This window comes from Cydia strobilella, chromosome 14, assembly GCF_947568885.1.
Source record: "Cydia strobilella chromosome 14, ilCydStro3.1, whole genome shotgun sequence".
In the NCBI taxonomy this organism is placed as follows: Eukaryota; Metazoa; Arthropoda; class Insecta; order Lepidoptera; family Tortricidae; genus Cydia; species Cydia strobilella.
The window spans coordinates 15,744,064-15,768,342 of NC_086054.1; the positions used below are offsets into that span (position 1 = coordinate 15,744,064).

General features: G+C 39.9%; 1 protein-coding gene across 1 annotated transcript in view; it reads left to right on the forward strand.

Annotated features, from left to right (window-relative positions):
- The window catches only part of LOC134747404 (protein piccolo), a 42,314-nt gene extending 18,347 nt beyond the window's left edge, over positions 1 to 23,967 (forward strand). Inside the window, exons 2-8 of the mRNA XM_063682027.1 lie at positions 10,052 to 10,159; positions 10,507 to 10,752; positions 16,474 to 16,577; positions 17,177 to 17,380; positions 17,858 to 17,943; positions 18,187 to 20,186; positions 20,942 to 23,967. Of these exons, the coding sequence (XP_063538097.1) occupies positions 10,052 to 10,159; positions 10,507 to 10,752; positions 16,474 to 16,577; positions 17,177 to 17,380; positions 17,858 to 17,943; positions 18,187 to 20,186; positions 20,942 to 22,821 (4,628 nt within the window). The 3' untranslated portion in view covers positions 22,822 to 23,967. The remainder of the gene's footprint in view (positions 1 to 10,051; positions 10,160 to 10,506; positions 10,753 to 16,473; positions 16,578 to 17,176; positions 17,381 to 17,857; positions 17,944 to 18,186; positions 20,187 to 20,941) is intronic.
- The last annotated feature ends 312 nt before the right edge of the window (positions 23,968 to 24,279 follow it).

Consider the following 24,279-nt stretch of genomic DNA (forward strand, 5'->3'; position numbering starts at 1 on the left):
CACGTAGGGTTCCGTACCATTACGCAAAAAACGGCAAAAAAACACGTTTCTTGTTGTTTGTTGTTTGTGACGTGTGAGCCCCACTTAAATATTTATTTTATTCTGTTTTTAGTATTTGTTGCAACAGAAAAACATCATCTGTGAAAATTTCAACTGTCTAGCTGTCACGGTTCATGAGATACAGCCTGGTGACAGACGGACAGACGGACGGACAGACAGACGGACAGCGGAGTCTTAGTAATAGGGTCCCGTTTTTACCCTTTGGGCACGGAACCCTAAAAATTGTCAAATACTCTATTTGTTATGGTGTTGAACTGGTTTTGATACGACCGTGGGCCCGTTTATTAAAAGCTTGTAGCTTGTATTACAAGTGGAAGTCCCTTTCTAACAAAAGCTGTCAAAAGGGGACTTCCACTTGTATTACAAGCTACAAGTTTTGGCCCCTTGTCGATCGTCTGATTGGCTCGCATCTCACACACGAATTTCGCTTTTCGCATGCCCCAATCAGCGAGCAATCTTCGTTCATGTCATAGTTAAATCAAAACCGCAAAAAAACTTGTTGTTTGTATACCTAAGGCCCGATTTAGATTTATACAGAAACGAATTTCCGTAGCAACCGCTACGACGTAACTATTCTAGTTCGTTGATCTGAATATGAAATGAGTATGTATTATTATTATCATTTCTCATGCTCTGAAAGAGGGTCATTGTTGTTCTAAAAGGTGTGCAGAAAATGATACGTTTCTGCACTAGACCATTTTACGTTCCAAGTACGATTTTTTGATTTAAAAAAAATAAATAAGCAATTCATATTTTGGTTTAAATTGATTTGTTATACAATTTCCATTCTGACATTTAACTCCCCATGCCATAAATAAAGATACTTTTGCCTAAATTGTTAATTGAAACAAAGATAGATATAACTCCGTAATAGATGGATACAGTCTAAGGAAAAATTTGATTCTCGATCAGAGGGCGCTACTAGTTTTGGCCTACAGTCGTATAGATGGCGTTGACAGTTTCGTTTGTTATTTAACAATTTTAACGCATATCAGTGAAAGAACATGGGTCAAAATCATCAAAATAATTAATGCAAATAAAAATAAAACATTTATCTATATTTAAATACATTTTATCGTATTTTTACAAATCTTCAATTTTAGTTTTAAAAGAGTGTCGACAGATGGCAGTGAATTTACTGGGGTTACAAAATTTACTATGACAGTACCGCTCTAGTATAAGTTACTCTATGATTGAAAGTACCCTCAAGAAATACTATAAAAATTTATACTTAGTCAAAATACCTCGGCAGATATAGTGCCTTTTATCCCTTGGTTAACAATCTACTATTTTTTGCTTGTATGTAAATTCAATATTGACGTGTAAAAGTACCCTTGTGGCATATTTGCTGAATAAATGTTGAAATTTAAAGTATGATAGTATGATGTAAACGGGGACAGTTAGGCGTAAGCGCATTACGAGTGGATAGCGAAGCCTTACAAGATGCATTTATCGCGCCAAATACCACTTAACATGTCGCACTTAAACTATCGTGAGACATATTTCAAAATATTTATCAGTACGGTTTTTACTCACTATTATTTCACGACTCACTATTATTTTATCACTCGTGCCTGAGGATGGATTCCCAAAGAATCCGAAACATGTCGCCAAAAGCGACTAAAAATAATAGTGAGTAAAAACCGTACTGATAAACACTTAACATGTGTTAAAGGGGCCCACTGACTATTAGTCCGCCGGACGATATTGGCCTGTCAGTTAGAACAAAAATTTGACAGTTCCGAACAACTGACAGGCGGATATCGTCCGGCGGACTGATAATCAGTGGGCCCCTTTAATACACTTATAACTACTAAGTGTGTTCATGTATGTTCCTACTATTTATCGTGTCAGTAATATTTACGTATCTGCACTAACATACGGGACGCGATATCAAATAATGGCGCCACATGTGCTCCCTACATTTTATTAAGAAAGTTGTGCAATTCTGTCGATCTGTCGGCCATCGGACCTCGTCATAAAGGAATATTACGCAAAACTGCGTAGGGGGCGCCACTACCACAATCTGAGGGTCTATCGCGAAACAAGAAAGTCGAAATTTCGTTATCTAACATCTCTGTCACTTGCATATTCGAGCGATAAAGAGGCAGATAGCGAAATTTCGGATTCACGTTTCCCGGTAGGTCCTCTGTAAACAAACTGCCTTGATGCAACAAAGTGATATTTTATTATGTCTGAAAACCCCTAACGTTGGTGTTGTGAAAAAAATGTTTCGCTTGTAGAAAAGTTTGTTTAAATATTAAAAATATTATTTTTTAATTTTATTTTTTGTTTAATTAATTTTTCATTACATTATAGGTAGAAACCTGGTAGTGTAACATTCTGTTTTTTAACTCAATACCGACTCTTTGGCTAATATCAAACATTCCCGCACCAAAAACCCCGATGTAGACTCATATAGTTTATTTCTATTTATTTATTTCAAAATATATAAGTATTACAGTCAACAGAAACCAAGTAACTTATATACTAGGACAATTCATAATATATACATTTAGATAGAAATAATCACAAAAATAATACAACTGTCATAACAACTAAAATAAAAATTAAAGTAAAATGTCACAATATACATTACATTAAAATTCGTTTTAAAATTAAATTAAAACCCTGCAAAAACTACACACAATTATTATTCAAATAAATTAAAAGTTTTTGACCAAATCCACCAACACTGTCCGCAAAGGCTGTTATCAAAGGAATGTCTCATTTCAAAGAGACAGAGAGAATCATACTATCTTTGTCTTACACTAGTACTAGCACCCAAAAGAAAAGGATGAGTATAGTTTTATTTGTGCTTATTTACTGCTAATTTGGTTTGACCAACTATATTTGATATTTGACAGGCAATCTAGACGGGGTTTGGTCGTTTAGTCATGCTGGGGGCCGATATGAATCGAGAAAGAGGTTACCACAAAAATCAATTCAAAACTAGAAATCGTACTTATTATTAATATACACTTAAGATGTATGCCTTCTGAAAGTATTTTTTAAAAGATTACTTTATATGCTGATATGATGAATCATAAAATATTCAATATTATCAATATAATCCAATAAACACTAAGTACATTTTATAAGTATCAAAAATTTATAAAAATAGTACATTATGATATAAGTGTGCTAAGTTGGTTATTACACACGAGGCGATATTGTGCGCGCTCGCTTACAGCTCGCGCGCAATAAGAAAGCCGATGTGTGTAATGACCAATGCACACGCGTTTCATACGACGTTTTTCAACACACTTGCGAGAAAAAAAAAGATACTCATATTAATCAAATTTTAATAGTTAAAACAGTTAGTATTGTGTGTTGCATCTGTCATACTGCCGGCCGCCCCTCGCCCCGGCCGCGCACCGCGCAGGCAGACGGGCGCGCCGGTGCCCGCCAGTCCATGCATATTATTAGCAATCAGTTACCTTCTTAACTCAGTCGGATAATATAATGAAAAACACGAGTGGAATAATACACTGAAAGAGCACGCGTGTTTAATATCTAGGATTATGAGCCAAAAATCGGTGGAATAAAAACGTCGTTTTGAGCAAGTGTGTTGAAAATTACATTATTATTATACCTTGAACGTACCCGTGCTTTACACTTCTTGATGACGTAAATTAGGGCTTCACTGAATTAAGTGCTTGTTGAGCGGTCTAAATTTATCACAGTCCTTAAGCTTATCTTATCTTATTCAAAACTGTATAAAAAGTATAAATTGAGAGACAGCTGAGTAGAGTTTATTAATATTAAATTTGTGTACTTACCTATCGTACATAGAGAGTTAGACCAAGATAAGTCTGCAGTGATTTTAGCCCAGCGTGTGCAAGTGTTATTTATACGTCATAAGTCTATAGAAGTTTAACGTTTAAAATAACCCTTGCTCAATCTGGGCTATCAAAATCGCTGCAGACTTATCTCGTTCTAACTCTACAACATTTCTGTCAATTGTGTACGTTCGTACGCCATATAACACAAAATCTTGATAAATGTATTAACATTAAATGCAAAAGGTAAACTAAAGTCTCGAAAGGCAGGAATTTGTTGAATTCTGAACATTTTAACATAAATCCGTACGGTACGTGCGCCGCTCCGTATTGAACGCTTTTTGCACTAATGTTCCTGAGATTTCGAAGTGCTTTAAATTTATGTTACAAAATGCAGGTATAATACCATGCATTTTGTTGCGCTACAAAATTTACCTACAGTGGGCTCCAGACTATCCAACCGTTGTATTTCCTAGTTTTATTTGTCGAATTACCTACTAGATGTCGCTGTACTGCGTGTAAATAAATCTACTTCGCGCTTCTGGGAAACATGAACTCTTACCGGTAAAGTATCAAACATCAAACATTTATTCAGCAAATACTACAGGGGCACTTTTACATGTCAATTTTTACAAACAATAAAATTAACCCAAAATTACAAAAAACAATTACATAAATATAAATGTCAAATTACACAAAAAAAACTAATAATAAAAAATATACAAACAACAGAAGTACTAAAATGAGGGCTATCGTTTTTTTGCTCACCAGTTGGCGCCTCTGTTGATGGTGGTCCAAAAGCCTAAAGAACAGCTGTCAGTCATTGAAGTGACAAGTGACATTTGACATTTTGAACTATAGAAAAGACCACCATCTACACTAGCGCCCCTAGCGGCGAATTCATACGCGTTAGCCCTCATTGTTTAGAGATGTAAAAGTCTCTAGGTGTCAGAGATAAAATGTATAAAATAATAAAAAAGATCAATCAAATTATCCATCAAAGTATCATCAAGTTTACACCGGCATTTTGAACTTTCCGTCATCGCGTTCCTAGCGGAGTGAGTTTTTAGCCGTTTCATGCGTAGTGGTACGGAACCCTTCGTGCGTGAGTCCGACTCGCACTTGGCCGGTTTTTTCATTTGTAGTCTCGCACTTATAGATCATATACGTGATGGCTTTCCCTTTGCGCACTTAATAATGTTTAAGCGTTAGCGTTATTCTAAACTGATTTATAATTAAATTCCAATAATCTAACCTCACTTTTTCTCTTTTCCGTATGTTTTAAGAAACTAAACAATACTAAAATGATACATCTATATTTATTTTAAATGGGAATGCAAAAGGGAAATTTGAGTTTACCTCTTTACATATTGTCAGGTATTCTACACGTGCAGCCTCTGGACTAGTTATACGCAGAAGACCATCAGTTCCCTGCGCGTCCAATATAATAATGGTTTCAGGATGTTGTTGGGGCTGTCCCGTTTCTGCAGCGCATCGGGCATGTTTGCGCAAGCTCACACGGATGACTACTATGCCATAATACGCAAGAGAATTGCCTCGTTGCTCTGCAGAGTGCGGGCCAGCTCCAACCCCATCCTGACCACTGTTGCGGGCCGATACGACTCACCTATAATGCGGCATTTTGAATGTGTCATAACCGCTATTAGGTGAGTTGTAAGAATTTTATTGCTGTCTGTTTTTGTTTTGTCGTTTTCTGTTTTTTGTGTTCCACTAACACTTAGTTTTTTTTAACCTTAATTGTTACTAACCGTTATGGGCCAGTGTTGTCTTAAATAAATAAATTGAAATTGAAATTATCCATTATTACGAAAGAAAAAGGATCTGAGTGAGGTTAGTTTTTTGGAATTTAATTACAAATCAGAGTATAGATCTGTCTGTGTGATATTACCACGTATTTTGTGCTATAAGTTAAAAAGGTTCTCGAGCAGGCAATTTAAATTGCTGCACATCGCCGTTTCCAGGGCCGTTGCTAGGTCAGCGGGTCGCCATTTTATTACGATACACATGTGTGCGTGGCCCGTGGCCGTTTACAGTGCATTTTGATTATAGGAATACCCTTAAAAAGTTATAGCTGAATTATAAACAGATATATACCTATGTAAAGCCTGACAAGATTATGTTTGGCCCTGAGTAATAGTGGCAATAACGTGCGTACTCGCCATCAGAGACATCGGAGCGGCCAAGGCGCTCACAAATATCTGAACACGCCTCTATTGTCAAGGCATGCGTGTTCAGATATTTTTGAGCACCACGACCGCTGCGATATCTCTGATGGCGACTAGCTTTTGCCCGCGACTACGTCTGCGTGGAGTTAGTAATTTGGGTAGCTTATTTTTTACCCAATCTGCTTTTTATCGATTACCCATACAAACTTCCACCCCCCTCCCCCTTTTCACTCCCTTAAAGGATGACTTCTGGGATAAAAACTACCCTATGTCCTTTCGCGGGACTCATATTATCTCTATACCAAATTTAAACTAAATCGGTTCAGCGGTTTAAGCGTGAAGAGGTAACAGACAAACAATTAAGCATATTAGGTATGATCGAACTTAAACTATCGTGAGAAATATTTCAAAATATTTAGATCAGTACGGTTTTACTCACTAAAAATAATAGTGAGTGAAACCGTACTGATCTAAATATATTAGGTATGCTCAAAACTATTGCCATTAGATTTTATCCAGGCGTTAGACTTACTCTAACCGCTGGAACTAATTCTACGCAGACGAAGTCCCGGGCAAAAGCTAATAAAGAATAAATAAGTTATAGATTTTACATTGTTTGACTATTAATACATTTATAATGCTCTATAATGATTGTATATTTTCACATTAGACAAATTGTAATCTTAAATTATATTTACAATTTATGATTTTATTATTTATTATTAATTGTACTTTTATTTCAAAATATTTATCAGTACGGTTTTTACTCACTATTATTTTTAGTCGCTTTTGGCGACATGTTTCGGATTCTTTGGGAATCCATTCTCAGGCACGAGTGTCCGCGGCGGTTGTACGTCGTGCACTGCCCGCGCCGCCGAAAAACATGTCGCCAAAAGCGACTAAAAATAATAGTGAGTAAAAACCGTACTGATAAATATTTTGAAATATGTCTCACGATAGTTTAAGTGCGATGTACTTTTATTATTTTTCAATGTGACATTTTGTTTTAATGGAGGTTTAATATTAGTTAGTAATTTAAGAATATTTGTACGCCATGTATTATGGTAAATCAAGGACTGGAAACAATATTATCTAACAACAATTTATACCCTTTTTGCACAAATAAACTATTCTATTCTATTCTATTCTAATAATAAAAATGTAACATACGTATAATACGCACGCCCCGGCAGTATAACCACTATTACAAAGATAGACTGATAATGATAAGGTCAGTTCCCTTTTGTTATCGGCTGATGGTGGATCAATAGGCCGCTAATATAGCTAACAGAAACCCATTTAGCGCCACCTTCACTGTCCCACTAACCCGGGGTTAACCGGTTAAACCGTTAACCCAGTGTCATATTGTACTGGTAACTATAGTAACCCCAGGTTTAACCGGTTAAACCCGGGTTAGTGAATGGTGCAAGTAGCCCTTAGAAGGTCGTAACTAGGGTTACCATATGTTATTATTTCCCCTGATGTCCGGGTTTTTGGCCCTTTGTTTCCACTTTTTTGTCAAGAATGTATGTCACTTTTTACAAACTTTTACAAGCTTTTTATTAACTTGCAATGTATAAGTAGGGTAGGGTAGGAAACAGTGGCTCGGGAAAAAATAGCCGGGTACAGTGGCTCACTCAACCTAATTTCAACATGATATTGATATTGGGGCGACTGAGCCACTGTTCGAGCTGAGCCACTGTTTCCTACCCTACCCTACATGTAAGGTAGATCACATTTTAAGTTTTGTCCCTATTCACCCCAACCATCCCTATTCATCCCGGTCACCCCCGGTTGACAGTATTAGATAACTTTCATATTAAATACCTACCTGCCTTAATCCCTTTTCCCTTAATATAATACCCACACAGAAGTACTAAATAGTTAGTATCGAGTGTCGATCGAAGTTTAATTCGTCAGTTCTAAAATTGCTAAATCACGATTTGGTTTAATTGTCTGTATAGTTTTATACTAGCTTTTGCCCGCGACTTGGTCTGCGTGGACTTAGTAACCGCAGCTAGAGTAAGAATAGCGCCGGGAAAAATTTTCATAGCAATCTAAATTTGAGCATATTATGCACACAAATTAGCAGGCACTTCGTTAATTATCTCAATTCCACCCCGCTTTTTACTTTCTTAAGGGATGATTTTCGGGATAAAAACTATTCTATGTCCTTCTCAGGGACTCAACCTATCTCTATGCCAAATTTCATCTAAATCGATTCAGCGGTTTAAGCGTGAAGAGGGAACACACAGACAGACAGACAGACAGACAGACTTTCGCATTTATAATATTAGTATGGATTAGTGAATAGGATTTTAGTTTTTTTTACGAACATTTGAATTTAGGATTGAATTTATAGCAGTAAAATTATCCGACCGACGAAAAAGGGAGGCGGTCAACCGAAAAATATTTGATCTTACCAAAAACTGATTTCAGAACATATGAGCGATACGTCAATCGAAACTCAAATAATGTACGGAAATAGATATAGTATGGATCTTTTCAAATGATTTTTACAAAGCCATTGTTTTTTTTGGAAGCGGTCGGCCATTGTGTCCGAGCGCGTGCCGGCTTTTGTTTAACAGTTTTTTTATTAGATTAGTGTGTCTTAGGCGTAAAAATAATTTGAGAAGATCCATACTATTAGTTTTATGACTTTTCGTAGCTTCTGTCATACCGGTACATTTTACTTTTCGTTTGTCGTTTGTCTATCTTGGCTAGGACTCCTGATGATCCATTTAAGGGCAACGGAGAAAATCACATCCGAAACAAGAGAAAATATACTTTTTCACCTCAGCAGCTCGAACAAGCCTACTTTCGTCACTCCCTGGAGTGAGGAAAGTGCGACTTTCCTCACTCCAGGGAGTGAAACAATGTAGCTTTTTAATTTAGTGAAGGCCATGAACTTCATACTTTTATTTCATTTTTTTTATGGTACGGTACCGGTCCGGTCCGGTCCGGTCCGGTCCGGTCCATCTCGTCTCGTATCGTATCTTATCGTATCGTACATATTATAATACTTTTTTTTTCTGTTTATTCTGTGTAATTCGAAATACATTTTAACCTTTTATATGTTCTCACTACTGAGGTGAAAAATTATGTGTGCAACACGAGAGCAAAGTTATTTTATATCTCGTGTTTTTGAGTCCCTCGTTACGCTCAAGATTCTACCTTAGAATCACTCGCTTCGCTCGTGATTCAATTATAGAATCTTTCGCTTTCTCGGGACTCAAAATAAACACTCGCAAGAAAAACCAACTTTCCTCTCTTGTTGCACAAATAACTATTTCCTAATCGCAATATACCTACTACGTCTTGCACGACGTTTTTGTCTTACCTTAAAGGTTGGGACAAACTGAACCCAAGCAACGCAACGTAATGCAATGCATTATGAAATCTGGACCCTGAAATTTGTATGCTTAGAAACATACATACTATGTTTCTAAGCATACAAATTTCAGGGTCCAGATTTCATAATGTTTCTAAGCATACAAATTTCATAATGCATTACCAATGATAGATATAACTACGTAATAGATAGATACAGTCTAAGGAAAAAACGTGCCTCGAAAATCAAAAAAATTTGATTCTCGTTCAGAGGGCGCTACTAGTTTTGGCCTACAGTCGTATAGATGGCGTTGACGGTTTCGTTTGTTATTTAACAATTTTAACTCATATCAGTGAAAGAACATGGGTCAAAACCATAAAAATAATTAATGCAAATAAAAAGTATCATTTATCTAAATTTAAATACATTCTATCGTATTTTTATAAATCTTCATTTTTAGTTTTAAAGTGTGTCGACAGATGGCAGTGAATTTACTGGGGTTACAAAATTTACTATGACAGTACCGCTCTAGTATAAGTTACTCTATGGCATTACGTTGCGTGGGCTCAGTTTGTCCCTACCTTAATACAAACTAACTAACTAACTAACTTTACTACCAACTCTAAAACTGCCATAATCGCATCGTAAAACGGCTCATTACAATCCGATAACGCTTCATTTGTGTGTTCCAGCGTGGTGCGATGGCGGTGCGGTGATGGATGGCGCGGACGCGGGCGCGGGGGCGGGAGCGGGCGCGGGCGCGGGAGCGGAGACGGCGGCGCGCGGCGCGGCGCTTGAGCGCGCGTATGTGCATGAGGTGAGTCAATCAAATTAACATTTCAACCTAGAGGGTAAGTTAGTCCTTAATGGGATTAAGTAGTCTGATTTCCTCACGTAGTTTTCCTTCACAGAAGGTTGCACTTCTGATATGGTAAATGATAATAATATGAAATAAAATAGGTGCTACTGTCGCATTTGGCTGTCCTGGGGGCAAACCAAGATGTCAATCGTTGATAGAAAATACCAATCAAAACTTACATAATATTGAACTAGTCACGTAACTTTTCGTAAATTTCGTAAAATACAAAGCCCTTGAAGATGTTACCTTAGACTTAATTATTAATTAGGACCACCCTACACTTTTGAGCGTCGTCGTCTAGTCAACGCTGTGTAAAATGGCGTCGCTGCGCAGTTGCGCCAACGTTGCGTCGAGCAGCAGCCATAGAGTCGACTAAACGCTCGGGAGACGCTAGTGTGAGGTGGCTCTTAAAAGCACGTAAATTGCAGGTGTACGAGCAGGCGGGCGAGGACGGCGACGATGCTCGCGCGCCCGCGCCCCGCGTGCAGGCCTTCCTCGACGACCTGGACCCTGGCAGCCTTGTCTGCGATGTCGGTCAGTATTTCACTCAATCTATTAACTATACTTTACAAATATATTTTCACCTCAGCAGCTCGAACAAGCCTACTTTCGTCACTCACTGGAGTGAGGAAAGTGCGACTTTGCTCACTCCAGGGAGTGAAACAAAGTAGCTTTTTAATTTAGTGAAGGCCATGAACTGCCACTTCATACTTTTATTAAATTTTTTACATTTTAACCTTTAATATGTTCTCACTACTGAGGTGAAAAATTATGTGTGCAACACGAAAGTAAAGTTATTTTACATCTTGTGTTTTTGAGTCCCTCGCTACACTCAAGATTCTAACTTAGAATCTTTCGCTTTCTCGGGACTCAAAATAAACACTCGTAAGAAAAACTAACTTTTCTCTCTTGTTGCACAAATAACTATTAATTGATCCAATTACAAAAACAAAACCTTTTAAAGGTTAATTTAAGATATCCGCAACGCTGGCTTCCTAATTTTTTAAAACTTACTTAAGTTGAATAAAATAAAATAACCTATATGAATTTCACCTGGCTCAAATGTCTCTATCACACTGGCAGTCTTACCGCGTTGAATGACCAATGAGATCTGTTGGACCAGGCCCCGTAGACACGCCTATCGCTAACGCTACGTAGTGAACTAAACGCAAATGTCACTGTCACACTAATATGGAAGAGTGATAGAAAGACACAAAGTGGACTTCCGGTTCGAGCGCCATCTTGATAGTTAGCATCGTGATTAATTACTTTGTTTTTTGCTCATTAATATTGTTTAAAGTGTAATATCGATAGCTTATTATACAGTAAACTAATGTGGTAGTGTGCAGTAAATGGAGAATTAATTTTGAAGCGCGTTTAACCACCATCTTGGAGTCAACGGCCGGTAGTCCACGTGCTTCTTGTAAAGTCTAGCTATCGATTTACAAGAGCTAACAAATCACCGTACACTGTCTTGTACAACCGTTCAATTTTTGTCGTTTTTAAACCTCTTAATACCTTGATACTGGCGAAATAGTCCCACTGGGCTGAAGCCATAATTTTAAAAGAAGAAGAAGAAGACACAAAGTGATTCGATGGCGAAGCGCAAGCGATGGCGGCCTAGCCAGGTACTCCCTAGGGTCCGACCCCCTGTCCTTCAGATGCCGACCCAAATCCCTCACAAATTCCTTGGTCTCCGAAGCCTAAGGTCCCGCAGTCTCTACTGCAACGGGCACAAAGTAGTAGTAAAGTCAGCTATAGACTTAAATAGATGTCATATACTGAACAAAATGTGACCAAGGCGTCAAATGGCCGAGGCCGGATACGATCCGGGTGAGTTTAGCTTTAGGCCACCCGGTTACAGCGGCACCCAATTTCTAGAGTATATGTAATTTTTCCCCTCACTAGCTCGGAAAGTTGTCTTTTATCCTTTAAAACAAGCGGGTAAAAACGCATTTTATCCACTAGTGGGGAAAGTAATTCGACCTTGGATGGAGCGTGTTTAAGTAGCTTGACAGATAACAAAACGTAAAACGCTCATAATAATGGTTCGTTCGATATTAATTATCATTAAATAAATGGTTTGAGAATCTAATAAAAAAAATTAATGATTTTATGTCATAAACCTTAAAATTCATAAGAAATGTTTGTTTTTTAATAAAGATGTTAAATATAATTCTGAACGCACAAGTTGAGTCGATGCAATTTCAAAACGCATCATTGACATTTCATACGTCAGAAATGTCAACATTGTCAACAAAATCTTTACTTAAAAACTTCTCACGTAAAAATACAGAATTTCCAGAGTTTTTTGTTATAATATCGTAAAAAAAAAATTAGTGATTCCAGTGATGAAGATGATCTAACGCCTGTGAATGTTGCACTTTCCTCGCTATAGTGAGGTGAAAAGTTTTGTGTTACACACGGGTGCAAATGTATTTTACTTCTCGTGTGTTGAAACACGCGGGTAAAATACAACTTTGCACCCTTGTATAACAAATAACTATTTAAGGGTCCAAAGGCACCTTTGATCTAAGGACGAGCTGTATATGGGTGTATCGAGGCAATACAAAGTATTTTAAAAATTTATTGTTCCCTAGTTGGGCACATTCTAAAAAATCTTCTAAATCTCCTCGGTATCATGAAAGATACATATAACTAGCGAGTATACCCTATTCCCTTTAACAAATACCTCATTATTAAGTAAATTCTACTCAAATGTTCCCACGCTCGCGGCTCGACCTTTGCACCCAACAAGCTTTTTTATCAGTGGGCGTAACATTACAATACTTAATTACCTTGTTTCCAAGAAAATGAACAAATAGGTACAAGCCGATATTACAGGGCGGACACACCATAGTACGGAAATCGTTTAAGTGGCTACACGGTGTTCTTTTTAGGGTTCCGTACCCAAAGGGTGAAAACGGGACCCTATTACTAAGACTCCGCTGTCCGTCTGTCTGTCACCAGGGTGTATCTGTGATAGCTAGAGAGTTGAAATTTTCACAGATGATGTATTTCTGTTGCCGCTATAACAACAAATACTAAAAAGTACGGAACCCTCGGTGCGCGATTCCGACTCGCACTTGGCCGGTTTTTTTTAAATCCGTTAATATCAAGGGTGCATTCCTGAGCTTAAATTAAGTAACTTCCTCAAAGATACCGGTATTCTAATTAACTCCATTATTGAGATAATCAAAGTTTTATTTTTATCTGATAAGGCCCCTACGAGCGTGTTCTCTTGCCTTAGGGCTGTGCTTAGGGCTTGTTTACATATTGATTAGTGTTTAGTATGAGTTTATACATTTGCTACTACACCACAGAATAAGTAATAGTATTATCATACAGAACGGCCACGCACCGCCCCGCCCCGACTCGAATTACCTCGCCCCGCGACAGCAGATTGACGACCTTTTGCCTACCGCTCAGTACTGTTAATGAATATCAATGGGTTATATGGTGAAATGTTTAGGTACATCATGTACCTATAATGTTTATGGCTGTACGTGTGATAGGAAACGAAATACCATGGGCATTGAAATGATGGGCACTTAGTACTCATAGAATAGAATTGATACTCGTATCACCTATTTTTTTCTTATGTAATCAAAATCAAAATTTATTTATTTGTAAACATAGGTTAAATATAGTTCTTATACAATAATTTATGTTTCACTATGTTTTGCCATTTGGCATACAAATATAAACAAGAAGAGATGGAGCATGCACTAATTATAACAGATGTCAAACGAAAGTAATATGTTAAATGTCAAACAAAAGTAAAGTGTAAAGTGATGTACTAGTGTAGGAACCGGTACAACCGTCATTGTAAATGCATAAATGTACATAAATTGTCCCTTAGTTTTAAGACCAGTTAATTTTGTTTCTGCCTAATTCTTTGTGTACAATAAATGATTTTTACTTTTTACTTTTTTTTTACTAATGCTGTTTATTACGTACCTATTGAAAAAAACGTGTGATTTTATTTACTTTCTTTAGTTCCTGACCTAACCGCGGGAGCGCGGGAAGAATTTCTATGTCCCTCTCGCTAACCCGCGCGCCTCTCTTAGGGTCGGTTGCACCAACTGTTTGTAATCGTTAAAGAGTTCGCTAAATTTTATTGTATGAAAAGTTTCATAGTAAACCGCCGCGGCGCGCCCGCTGACGTTGATCAGTCTGTCAAGTGCGGATGGTGCAACTGGCACTTAATAAAGCTCATATAAAATACCGTTTAGTTAATAGCCATTCCAATCGGGGTGGAGAGCGTCCGTTCTGTATGAAGTACGATTACTTATTTTGTGCCAATATTGTGTCTTACGCCAAAGGGGCTTAAATATGTGCCATTTTCAACCAAAAGGGTACTTATTGTCGCTTGTCAGTAAGGCGCTATTTCCATATAGCTTCAATTAGAAATCAACCTTATTGACAAGCGACAATGTGGTACCTTTTGGTTGAAAACGTCACATATATTCTTCTTTAAAACTTTCATGAGTCGATTTTGCAACGGTCCGCTTCCGCTACCGCTTGTTCTTATGGTGGCACCCGATTATTGTGAATTATTTGTGATATTGTTGGTCAAAGCGTAGGGCAATATACCCTTTCTTATCTTGAAATCTTGAGCTAAATTTGTTACTCTCTCTCTTTCTCTCCTTAGCATTATTATTCCCATCTGATTGTGGGGTCTGCTTTTCTTGTCTTTTCTCTCCACTTCGCACGATCGGACGTGAGCTAAATTTGTTACTGTTGAGTCTATAATAAGACTGAAACATTTTTCAGTAGTGTTCTGTTATTTATAAAGTTGATTGAAAAAATAAAGTCTCATAAATTATATCTTACCAAGAGGATTTCGTAACTAAATGGTTTTCGCTAGGGGGTATTTATCTTCACACATGAATGCTGCGCTGCGCTGCGATTGCAAGTCCTTAGGAAAAAAATTATGACCATAGGTCTATTTAGGTACTTTAATTATTGATCTTGCAAAATTGCCTGGTCTTGTTTAGTTTTCTCGCATTCGATATCAAAAGTAGAGTGTTTAACTCGGGTGAAAGGCATCATTTCCGTGTCGGACTATTGGCGCTCTCACTGCGTTCGAGCGCCAAACTACCTACACTGAAATGGGTACCTTTCAACCCTTGGTTAACAATCTACTACTATTCATGTATATCTAAAAAAATGTCAGAAGAGTATATGTTGAACTTCCTACACACTTCTGAAAAGCATATCGCATGATATTTTGACCTTTTCAAATTTTCCTTCGCGGCACCTACACACCGGCGAATATGAAAAAAACAATCATAATAATGTGTAATCATTTAATATTTACATACATCTAATACTTGTAATACATACAATGTTTTGTTTGAATCACCTTTAAAATGAACAAATTCACGAACATTGGTTTTTAGGGTTCCGTACCCAAAGTCATAGTAATAGGGTCCCGCCCGTATGCTATCAAAATCGTTGCAGGCTTATCTTGGTCTAACTCTAGTACTCAAAACACAAGCCTAATTGAGCTTACTGTACGACTAGGTCGATTTGTGCAAAACATTTATTTATTATTGTTAGGTTAGTTCAACTTGTCTTTTTCGCTCCTGTACCGTTAGGCGAGTCAGTGCATTAAATGGTTGCAACGCGAGCGCACGTCTTTCATTTATCACAATTATTTATTTATTGGTTGAAGTTTACTAAAGATATCGTCTAACAACCACGGAAATTCCAGACATGAAAATTGCGCCCTGATTGACCGTAAGACCTCACTTCTCTCGGTCGGTAAATCGTGTAGGTGTTGTGTAGGAGTGAACTGAGGTGCGGAACCTTTATAATAACCAGGGTTTATTCCCCGATTAGATTGCAAGACAACTTTGTAATACCCAGGAGATACCCAAGAGATATTTACACCCACTCCGTTAAAATGTTATCACGTAACTGACCCTGATAAACATCTCAGAGAATATAGAAATATATTTCGCTGTTCCTTATAAAAAACAAGGTAATATCCTATTATAAATTACATATATTGTTTTACATATGTAGGGTTTATGGTTTTGCATAGGGCGCAAAAGCATGAAATTAGGATGCATACATATTCTCTATTAAATTTTTTGCAACGAAAACTAGTAATAGACATGTTACGTAAATGGTCATGCCAAGTTCATGTAATTTAAGTATGTCATTTTAAAATCAGAGCGTAACTTCGATTGTAACCTCCCTTTAGATAGTTTACATAGATTGGACTAATATTCATATTATTTCCAGGTTGTGGTAACGGGAAGTACCTGAGCGTGAATCCGTCCGTGTACGCGGTGGGCGGGGACCGCTGTACTAGGCTGACCGCGCACGCCCGGCACCATGACAATGAGGTAAGGATAACGATACAATTAATATGACAGTGTTATTGTTGTTCTAAGGGCAGCAGGTGCAGAGGGCCTTCACAAGCTCGCGCCATGCCTTCTTATCTTCAGCGCGACCGACCCAGGTCAGCCCGACCGCTCGTAGCTCACTCGCGACGGACCGATGCCAAGAGTGTACAGGCGACCTAGCCAAGGTGACAAACAAGCATATAATAGTAAGCTGTGACCTAAGTTTAAGGACTTGAAAGAAACCTTTAAAACTCCTTTAGAACCCTGTATTATCTTTTTTTGAAAAAATAAAAGAAATCTCGGCAGGGGTGCTCATTTAACTTCACTCTCACTTCCACAGCCGAAGCGTATGCGGGAGGAATTATTTTAAGGAAAACCGACTCTTCGATAACACAAAACTGTGAGTTCATAACACACCGTTTTCTTCGTGCACAATCGACGCGCACACATTTACAATATGAGATCGAGCGGTGAACGGCTTAAACCTCAAACCCGATAAGCGAGGATACGTGCGAAATGCTTGTAATGAAGTCACAGTTTTCCTCAAGCAACCTTCTGTCTATCTGCCAACACTGTGGTAAAACTGATCATAATTCCAGGTGGTGGTATGCGACAACCTCTGCCTCCCCTTCCGAGATGAGTCCTTCGACGCCGTGCTGTCCATCGCGGTGGTACACCACTTCGCCACCGTGGAACGGCGAGCCATGGCGTTACGGGAACTGGCCAGGGTGACGAGAATCGGCGGGAGGCTACTGCTGACTGTATGGGCTATGGAGCATGAGGGCCGGAATTTTCATTCCCAGGTACTTTTTTCATGAGTGCCAGGTAGACCAAAGATTTTTATTAGATCAAACGGTGATGTTCCACTTTATGAACGTACTGGTGAGCCATGGTTCTACGGGAATTGGCTAGTTCTAGTCACGAGGATCAATGGCAGGCTGCAGCTTACTGGGCTACCTATAGAATATGAAGGCCGGAACAGCCATTCGCCCAGGTACTTTATCATCAGACCTAAAGAGCACTCCACTTTAAACACTCATCTCCTCCACTCCATAGAAAATGTCTGCATTGTATAAACGGTAAATTTTTAGAAGTAAAACCCTTTAATTGTTGCTAGATGTACGTGTTAACGTAAACCATCTAAATCTGTAATCATGTTTTATTCTTACTCTCTTTTTATTTCTCATAGTATTTAATAAGTAATTTACGATAACTTACAATTTATGATTCACATCTTAGTTTTCTATCGGTTCAAAAATAAAGTTTTTTTTTCTTTTCAGGATGTATTAATCCCTTGGCATCGGCCCGCCACGCTGTGTCCGCCCACACCGGCCCCTCGAAGATTCCTCTCCGTTGACCATGACCAGTAAATATTTCAGATTTATTCCTATTTATTAGAATATAACGAATAGAAGCAAGTTTGAAAGATGGTGATGTGTTTGTAGATGGCGATATTTTGAAATTCTATGGAATTTATCGCAAGGAAAGTAACAAATGTTAAAAATGATCCATAAGACTACCGATCGATTGAAACATTCAAGTGATTTCTGTATTTTGAATGTTTACTCTTTATCCTAAGTCATTCTTACGTCGACTTTGTCTTTTCCAGCAACGCCGAGCCGTGGAAGAGCCGCGAGGGGTCGCCGGGCTCGTCGTCCCTGTCCTCGCCGAACGAGACGTGCTACTCGTTCGTGCGGCGCGCGCTGCAGCGGCTGGCGGGGCGCCGCTCCTTCCTGCCGTCCTGGCGCCTCCCCGCCGGCCTGCCGCCCCACCCCCGCCCCCGCCCCCGCCCCCGCCCCGAACCCCCGGCGGCCGACCTGCCCATAGAGCTGCGGAGACTCGACGAGGTCCTCCCGCCGAGACTCGTCCCCCAGCACTCGGACGCCTCCAACGCCACCAAGTCGCGGAGCTTGACCGACATCGCCGATATGGAGCGGCGGGCGCTGGTCCGCTCCCGCTCGAGCCTCCCGAGCTTGGGAGTCGAGGACGAGCCGCCGCCTAAGGAACCTCCCCCGCCCGAAGTCGAGACGAGGAGGAAACCTCGGCTAGTGAAACAGAAGAAATCTATAAACGAGGACGACGCGGACGAAGATTTAGACAAGCCTACGGACATGAAGAGTCTAGTGGAGGAGATGCCTAATTTTAAAATCCACACGCATAGATTATCGTCCAAGAAGCCTGGAGTTTTTAAGCAGACCTCGCTCAATGAGGAGCTGATGTCCGCGGAGAGGTTACGCGAGAAGGAGCATCTGAGGAAGAATATTCAGAAGCAGGCGTCGCTCAACGAGGAGTACCTGTACCGTCGCCAGGGGGCTCTCGACTCGATCCGCGACTCCATATTTTCGACGTCGGCGAACACGGCCAAAAAGTTCCAGTCGCTGAAAAACGGCCTCACTAGTAAATTCAAAACATCCACAACGAATATAGATAAAGTAACCGTGTTCGTGCGAATGCTGCAGGGTTGGAAGAATCACGGACCGGTGCCCGAAGTTCCTACGCCAAACGACAATACTACTGGAAGCGAGAGGAGTTATCCGGAAAGGCGACATTCGAAGGAGGATGGCTCGGATTCTTCAAAGGATAGCAGCTTACAGAGTGACACTAGTGTTGATTCGGAGGACAGTTTTGCGTCAGTAATATATGTACCTAAAGCGGACGGTTCGGGTGATCCGTTATCGCCTACGCCGCTCTCACCCGGACCGACCTCACCCAGGTTAAAGGTGTCTTCTGTACCGACCTCACCTAGAATGAAAAGTTCACCAGGCCTACCGTCTCCGCGGATAAAACAAGCTTTCCCCTTAATACGACCACCGACTTCCCCTAGCGCGGTCCAAGCGCCTGTCAATAAAATACTAGTCGCCCAATATAGTCTTAAAAATTATACCACATCCAGTGCAGTGTGCACCGCTCCTCTAAAACCACAGTCAAAAAGCCAGCCTAATTCACCACCAAAATCGGAGTCAGATGAGAAACTTGCCAATACCAAGCCGATAGTAGCAATACCAGAACCACAGCCAATTATAAATAAAATACCCCCTCCAATAGAAATATACGAAGAAATTGACCCAATACCGCCTATAAAAGAGGAGGAAGAAACGACGCCTTCTGATGAGACTAAAGAATTATTAGCTGAAATCAATAGAGACATTGAAGAGATTCACAAACTAACAGCGGAAAGTAATCAAATAAACCCTCGTGTTCTTCAGGATGTAAAACCATATCCGAAGATAACTTTACAGACGGTTGCGGAACTGCCTGAAATTCCACAATTTAAACCTAAAGAGCCTCGGAAATCTCCTACTAATGACAATTTAGATTCAAGGGCGGCAGATCGCAAGCGAAAAGAGAGAATAAGGCAAATTAAAGAGATGCTCAATAAAGGAATTCCTGCAGCAAATGTCGGTAGGAGGCCACCGTTCCCAATAGTTCGATGCAACAGGAAAGCGGAGGCGATAGCCAAGAGTCACCCGAAGCTAATGTCACTGGAATTGTTCAACCCGGCCACTGACGATGTAGACAGCGATTCGAGTGGTGTGTCGTCTCCAGACTCTGTCGACAGCGTTATAAGTGTCGTCCCGGAAGAATTACGAAAGACTGCAATGGAAAAAGGTAAGATTTAAAAAATTCATTATATGTTTGTAACTAGAGCTCTTCTACTCGTATACACGGCGGCTAAAAAATAAGTGAATTCCCATTGCCAGGGAGGTTTTGGGATTATACTTGTTATATATGGGTATATTTATATACCTCTTTGTAATAAGTGGGTAGGCAGTCGCGGAATAAATACTTGCCAAGCAACACGTCTTTTATTCATCAGTGGCGACGAGGATGGGATCCGAACCCACGCGAGCAACTTTTACTATGGAACCAACCCCGAAATCGCGAAAAAAAGTTTGGCTCTTTCATACATTTTGGCTGGTCAGGTCCATTTTCTATGGGAGAGTAATTTTTTTTTCGCGATTTCGTGGTTGGTTCCGTAGTAAAAGTTGCTTAGTATAATCCCAAAACCTCCCTGGCAACGGGAATGCACTTATTTTTTAGCCACCCTATATATTATCACAGCCGTTACTGTATTTATGTATTGACGACTGGTTAATTTTTGGTAAATTTTCATATCAAACTATCAAACCGACTAGTCTCCCTTAGGACTAAACTTTGATCCTAATATACCAATATAAATAGGACCACTTGTCATTTTCCCATTTATTTAGATTGGGTACTAGAGTTAGACCAAGAAAAGTGTGCAGCGATTTTGATAGCACACGCAGTGCAAGTGTTATTTAAACATAATTTCATAGACGTTTGACGTTTAAAATAACACTTGCACTGCGTATGCTATTAAACTTCATCCCTCTTTGTTGCAGACCTTCCAAACCCGTCAATAGTGGAGCCTACTAATGAGAAAGAAGATGACAAGCCCGAAAAATCTCCTGCAATATCTTCGTCACCGCAAAACCTAGAAGCGGTAGCTGAAGTCGCTGCTACTTTAGACGAAACCTGCGAGACTGTTATAAAATCCAGCCCAAGATCGAAGCGAAAGAATTTAGAAAAACTTGAAAGCAGTGAAGCGATGGCCATCGTGCAAGGGGCTTCAAGCAGTAGCAGCAGTAGCAACTGGAGTCTTAACAAACTCTCTCCTGGTGACTTGAGGATTTTGGACGACAAGTCCCGGTCACATACCAGCTCAAGTGGTGGAAGCTCTTCAAGCCTGGAGCGACTCTCACCAGGCAGGAGGTCCAAAGAGCGCTCTCCAAAACACGGCAGCACAAGCAACTCCACGTGGAGTCTAAATCGATTGTCCCCCAACAGACCCGAAGGACGCTCCCTAGACGAAAATCTCAGCAAGAGCCACAGGAGCCCCACCAGAATACCCTACGATTCTGTTTCAATGTCAAGCACCGACTCTGAGAAATCTATCTCAAAATCAGAGAGCTTCAATAGGATACAGAACGAACCTCTTATTACGTGCAAATCAGACATGCTAGATAAAGAAGAAGATTGGATAGCTGATCAGCACGAGCGCGGTCATCATTTAACGGAATTTGCTGAGAAACTTAGCGAGAAACTGCTTCAGGAAATAGACCAATACTCCAAGCGGATTAACGAGGAAGATTTTGACTTGCCAAGTAGTAGTAGTAGCGAGAAAAGTATTTCCCTTAGACTTAAACGTGAAGAGGAAGACAGGAATACTCAAAAGATTCTTGACGAGCTCTCTGATAGCTTACAACACCTAGACGATCCGTACATTAGTAAAATAGGAACTGACATGCATGGTTTGAACAAACTGAGCGCCGAATTTCAAGAGCGGCAAAAATTCATAGCATCCTTAAACGACTCTCAAGAGACGGATATAAATAGACTATTCCCGAAATGCGGAACTAAGCTAAAAAGCAAAAAGAGGTCGAAAGACGTCGATCCTATTATAAACAAATATAGGGAACTTAAAAAGAGCATGAAAGTAACCAGCGATGAAGACATTTATCTAAATAACTGTGCCAACATCCAATATAATGTGACTAAATGTACAGAAGACAAATTACCTGATATGGACACTAAAAATCCAGACGATGATAGCGCGATTTGCTCGAGCAACGGTAATCCTGAGATCACTATCGATTCTGGAGCTTATGACACCAGCCAGTCGCTCGAAACTGGGTACTCGCTTGAGTCAGAAATAAGTGTAGACTCACTATGTACCAGTACTGATAAAAGGTCGTCACTCAAAGTGGGACAGTCGACTGACTCGAGCGATCTTGACAAGATGGAGATAAGTCCAGAGTCAATCACATCGCGATCAAGTGCTAGCACAGCGCCACTAAAGTCTGGATTTTCAATCGAGTCCAGCGACACGTATGCAGGAAGCGATTGGAGTCGACGAGATAAAACTGGAAGCACCGCTTCGCTCGGCTGCGCGAGTTTAGCTTCTTTGCCTTCATGCAGCGAGTGTTCCAAGGATAGAAAGCTGTTGGAAACGCGGTCGTCTTCAGAAGACACAGCCCCGGCGGCGTCATCGGCTAGAGCTATGCCTCACGCTCCACTCCTGCCTTCTCTGAGTGACGGCTCAGATAGCTTACCCTCGGAAGGCGGGGCGGTAACTTACCATAGATACTATCACGTTTTTAAAAGAGGCGAGCTGGATCAACTGATCGAGCAGTACGTTGAGAGTCTCCACGTCGTCTCATCCTTCTACGACCAAGCCAGTTGGTGTGTGATCGCGGAAAAAGTTCAAGTGTGGACTATTTAATTTCCCAATAACAAAACTTTAATAGTGACTAACACTATTCAAGTGACCTTAACGAACTCAAGTGAGTGTTAAACATTGACCCGGGCGTTAAACCGATTGCCAAAAGCGAAGCTTTTGTTTTTAATATACCTACTTATTCTTAGTCGCTCTATACCGGTTTACTAGTTGTTATCTATACTGTGTCTACTCGCCCAGGCTACGTCGAGTCTTAGTGTTTTAACAGACGAGCGTACCGGACCGCGAACTTGGTACGGTCCGAGGCTTGTCCGATCGAGTGGAAGGTGGTTCGCCGTACGTCCGTCAAGGACGCAGCTATGAGTGAGAAAAGCTGACCGTACCAAGATCACGGTCCGGTGCGCCCGTCTATTAGCACTATTAACGTAGGGCGTTAAGGGGAATAAAAAAGAATCCTAGTTTTTGTCAGACTTTGAAAATAGGGTCTACATTCTGAGGAAGGATTGGATTTTTTTTATTTCCTATTTAGTATTCTGCGCGAGCTCGCAACTCGCATAAAATGAAATCTAAGAGCTTTAAATAGTGAAAACAAATAAATATAATATATTATATACTTCAGTGGCTCAATAACATAAGCTACGAAAGCTTATCAACTGTAAATGAGTCCTCGGGTTTGTGACGTCGTCATAATTTATCGAAATAGTCAGTTTCTAGTCATTATTATTACGACAATAAGATTAATAGCAACGAGAAGCAGCCATCGTCGTAGTTCAGGACGTCACATACCTTTAGCTTTAGTCATGTGAATACTTCGATTTTTTGTTATAAAACTGAGCTGGCCTCTCGTAGTGGATAGGGTTGACTGTACGGGTCCACTCGTCCCGTATTGCTGATCTATATATAATTCTTATACTAAATACGGACCATTTAGTGAGGTTATAGTTTAGTCATCGTAGTGAACCCTTGCCTATTTTAATATCGACGAGAGTACAAATAAACGCGTCATACTCAGTGTACAGTTTGGGGTAATTTTTTCACCTTATTGATATAAAATGAGATGAAAAAATATACATATCTTGAACTTCAACTGTACTACATAACGTAACCTTTAATTATGTTTACAGTTTGACTGCACTTCTACATACCCATTTCTACATACTGATGACCAAATAACAACAACAACAACAGATGTTTAGATCAAAGCTAGGGGAGGGCTATGCTGGCTCTACACAGATTTTTCTCTAATAGAGTGTACCTAAAGGTGTTTGCAACCCTTGATCTAACAAAACAAATGTGGTATTTTCTATAAAAAGGGACCTTATTGTCGATGGCGCTTACGCCATTGTTAACGATGCTCCGATATAAATACAATGCCGCGCGACGCTATGCGGCGTAAGCGCCATCGACAATAAGGTCCCTTTTCATAGAAGATGTCCCAAATTGAGGTAAAAACTAATAACTGCGTGATTTTCTGGATCATTCGAGTCGGAATTATTATCTGAA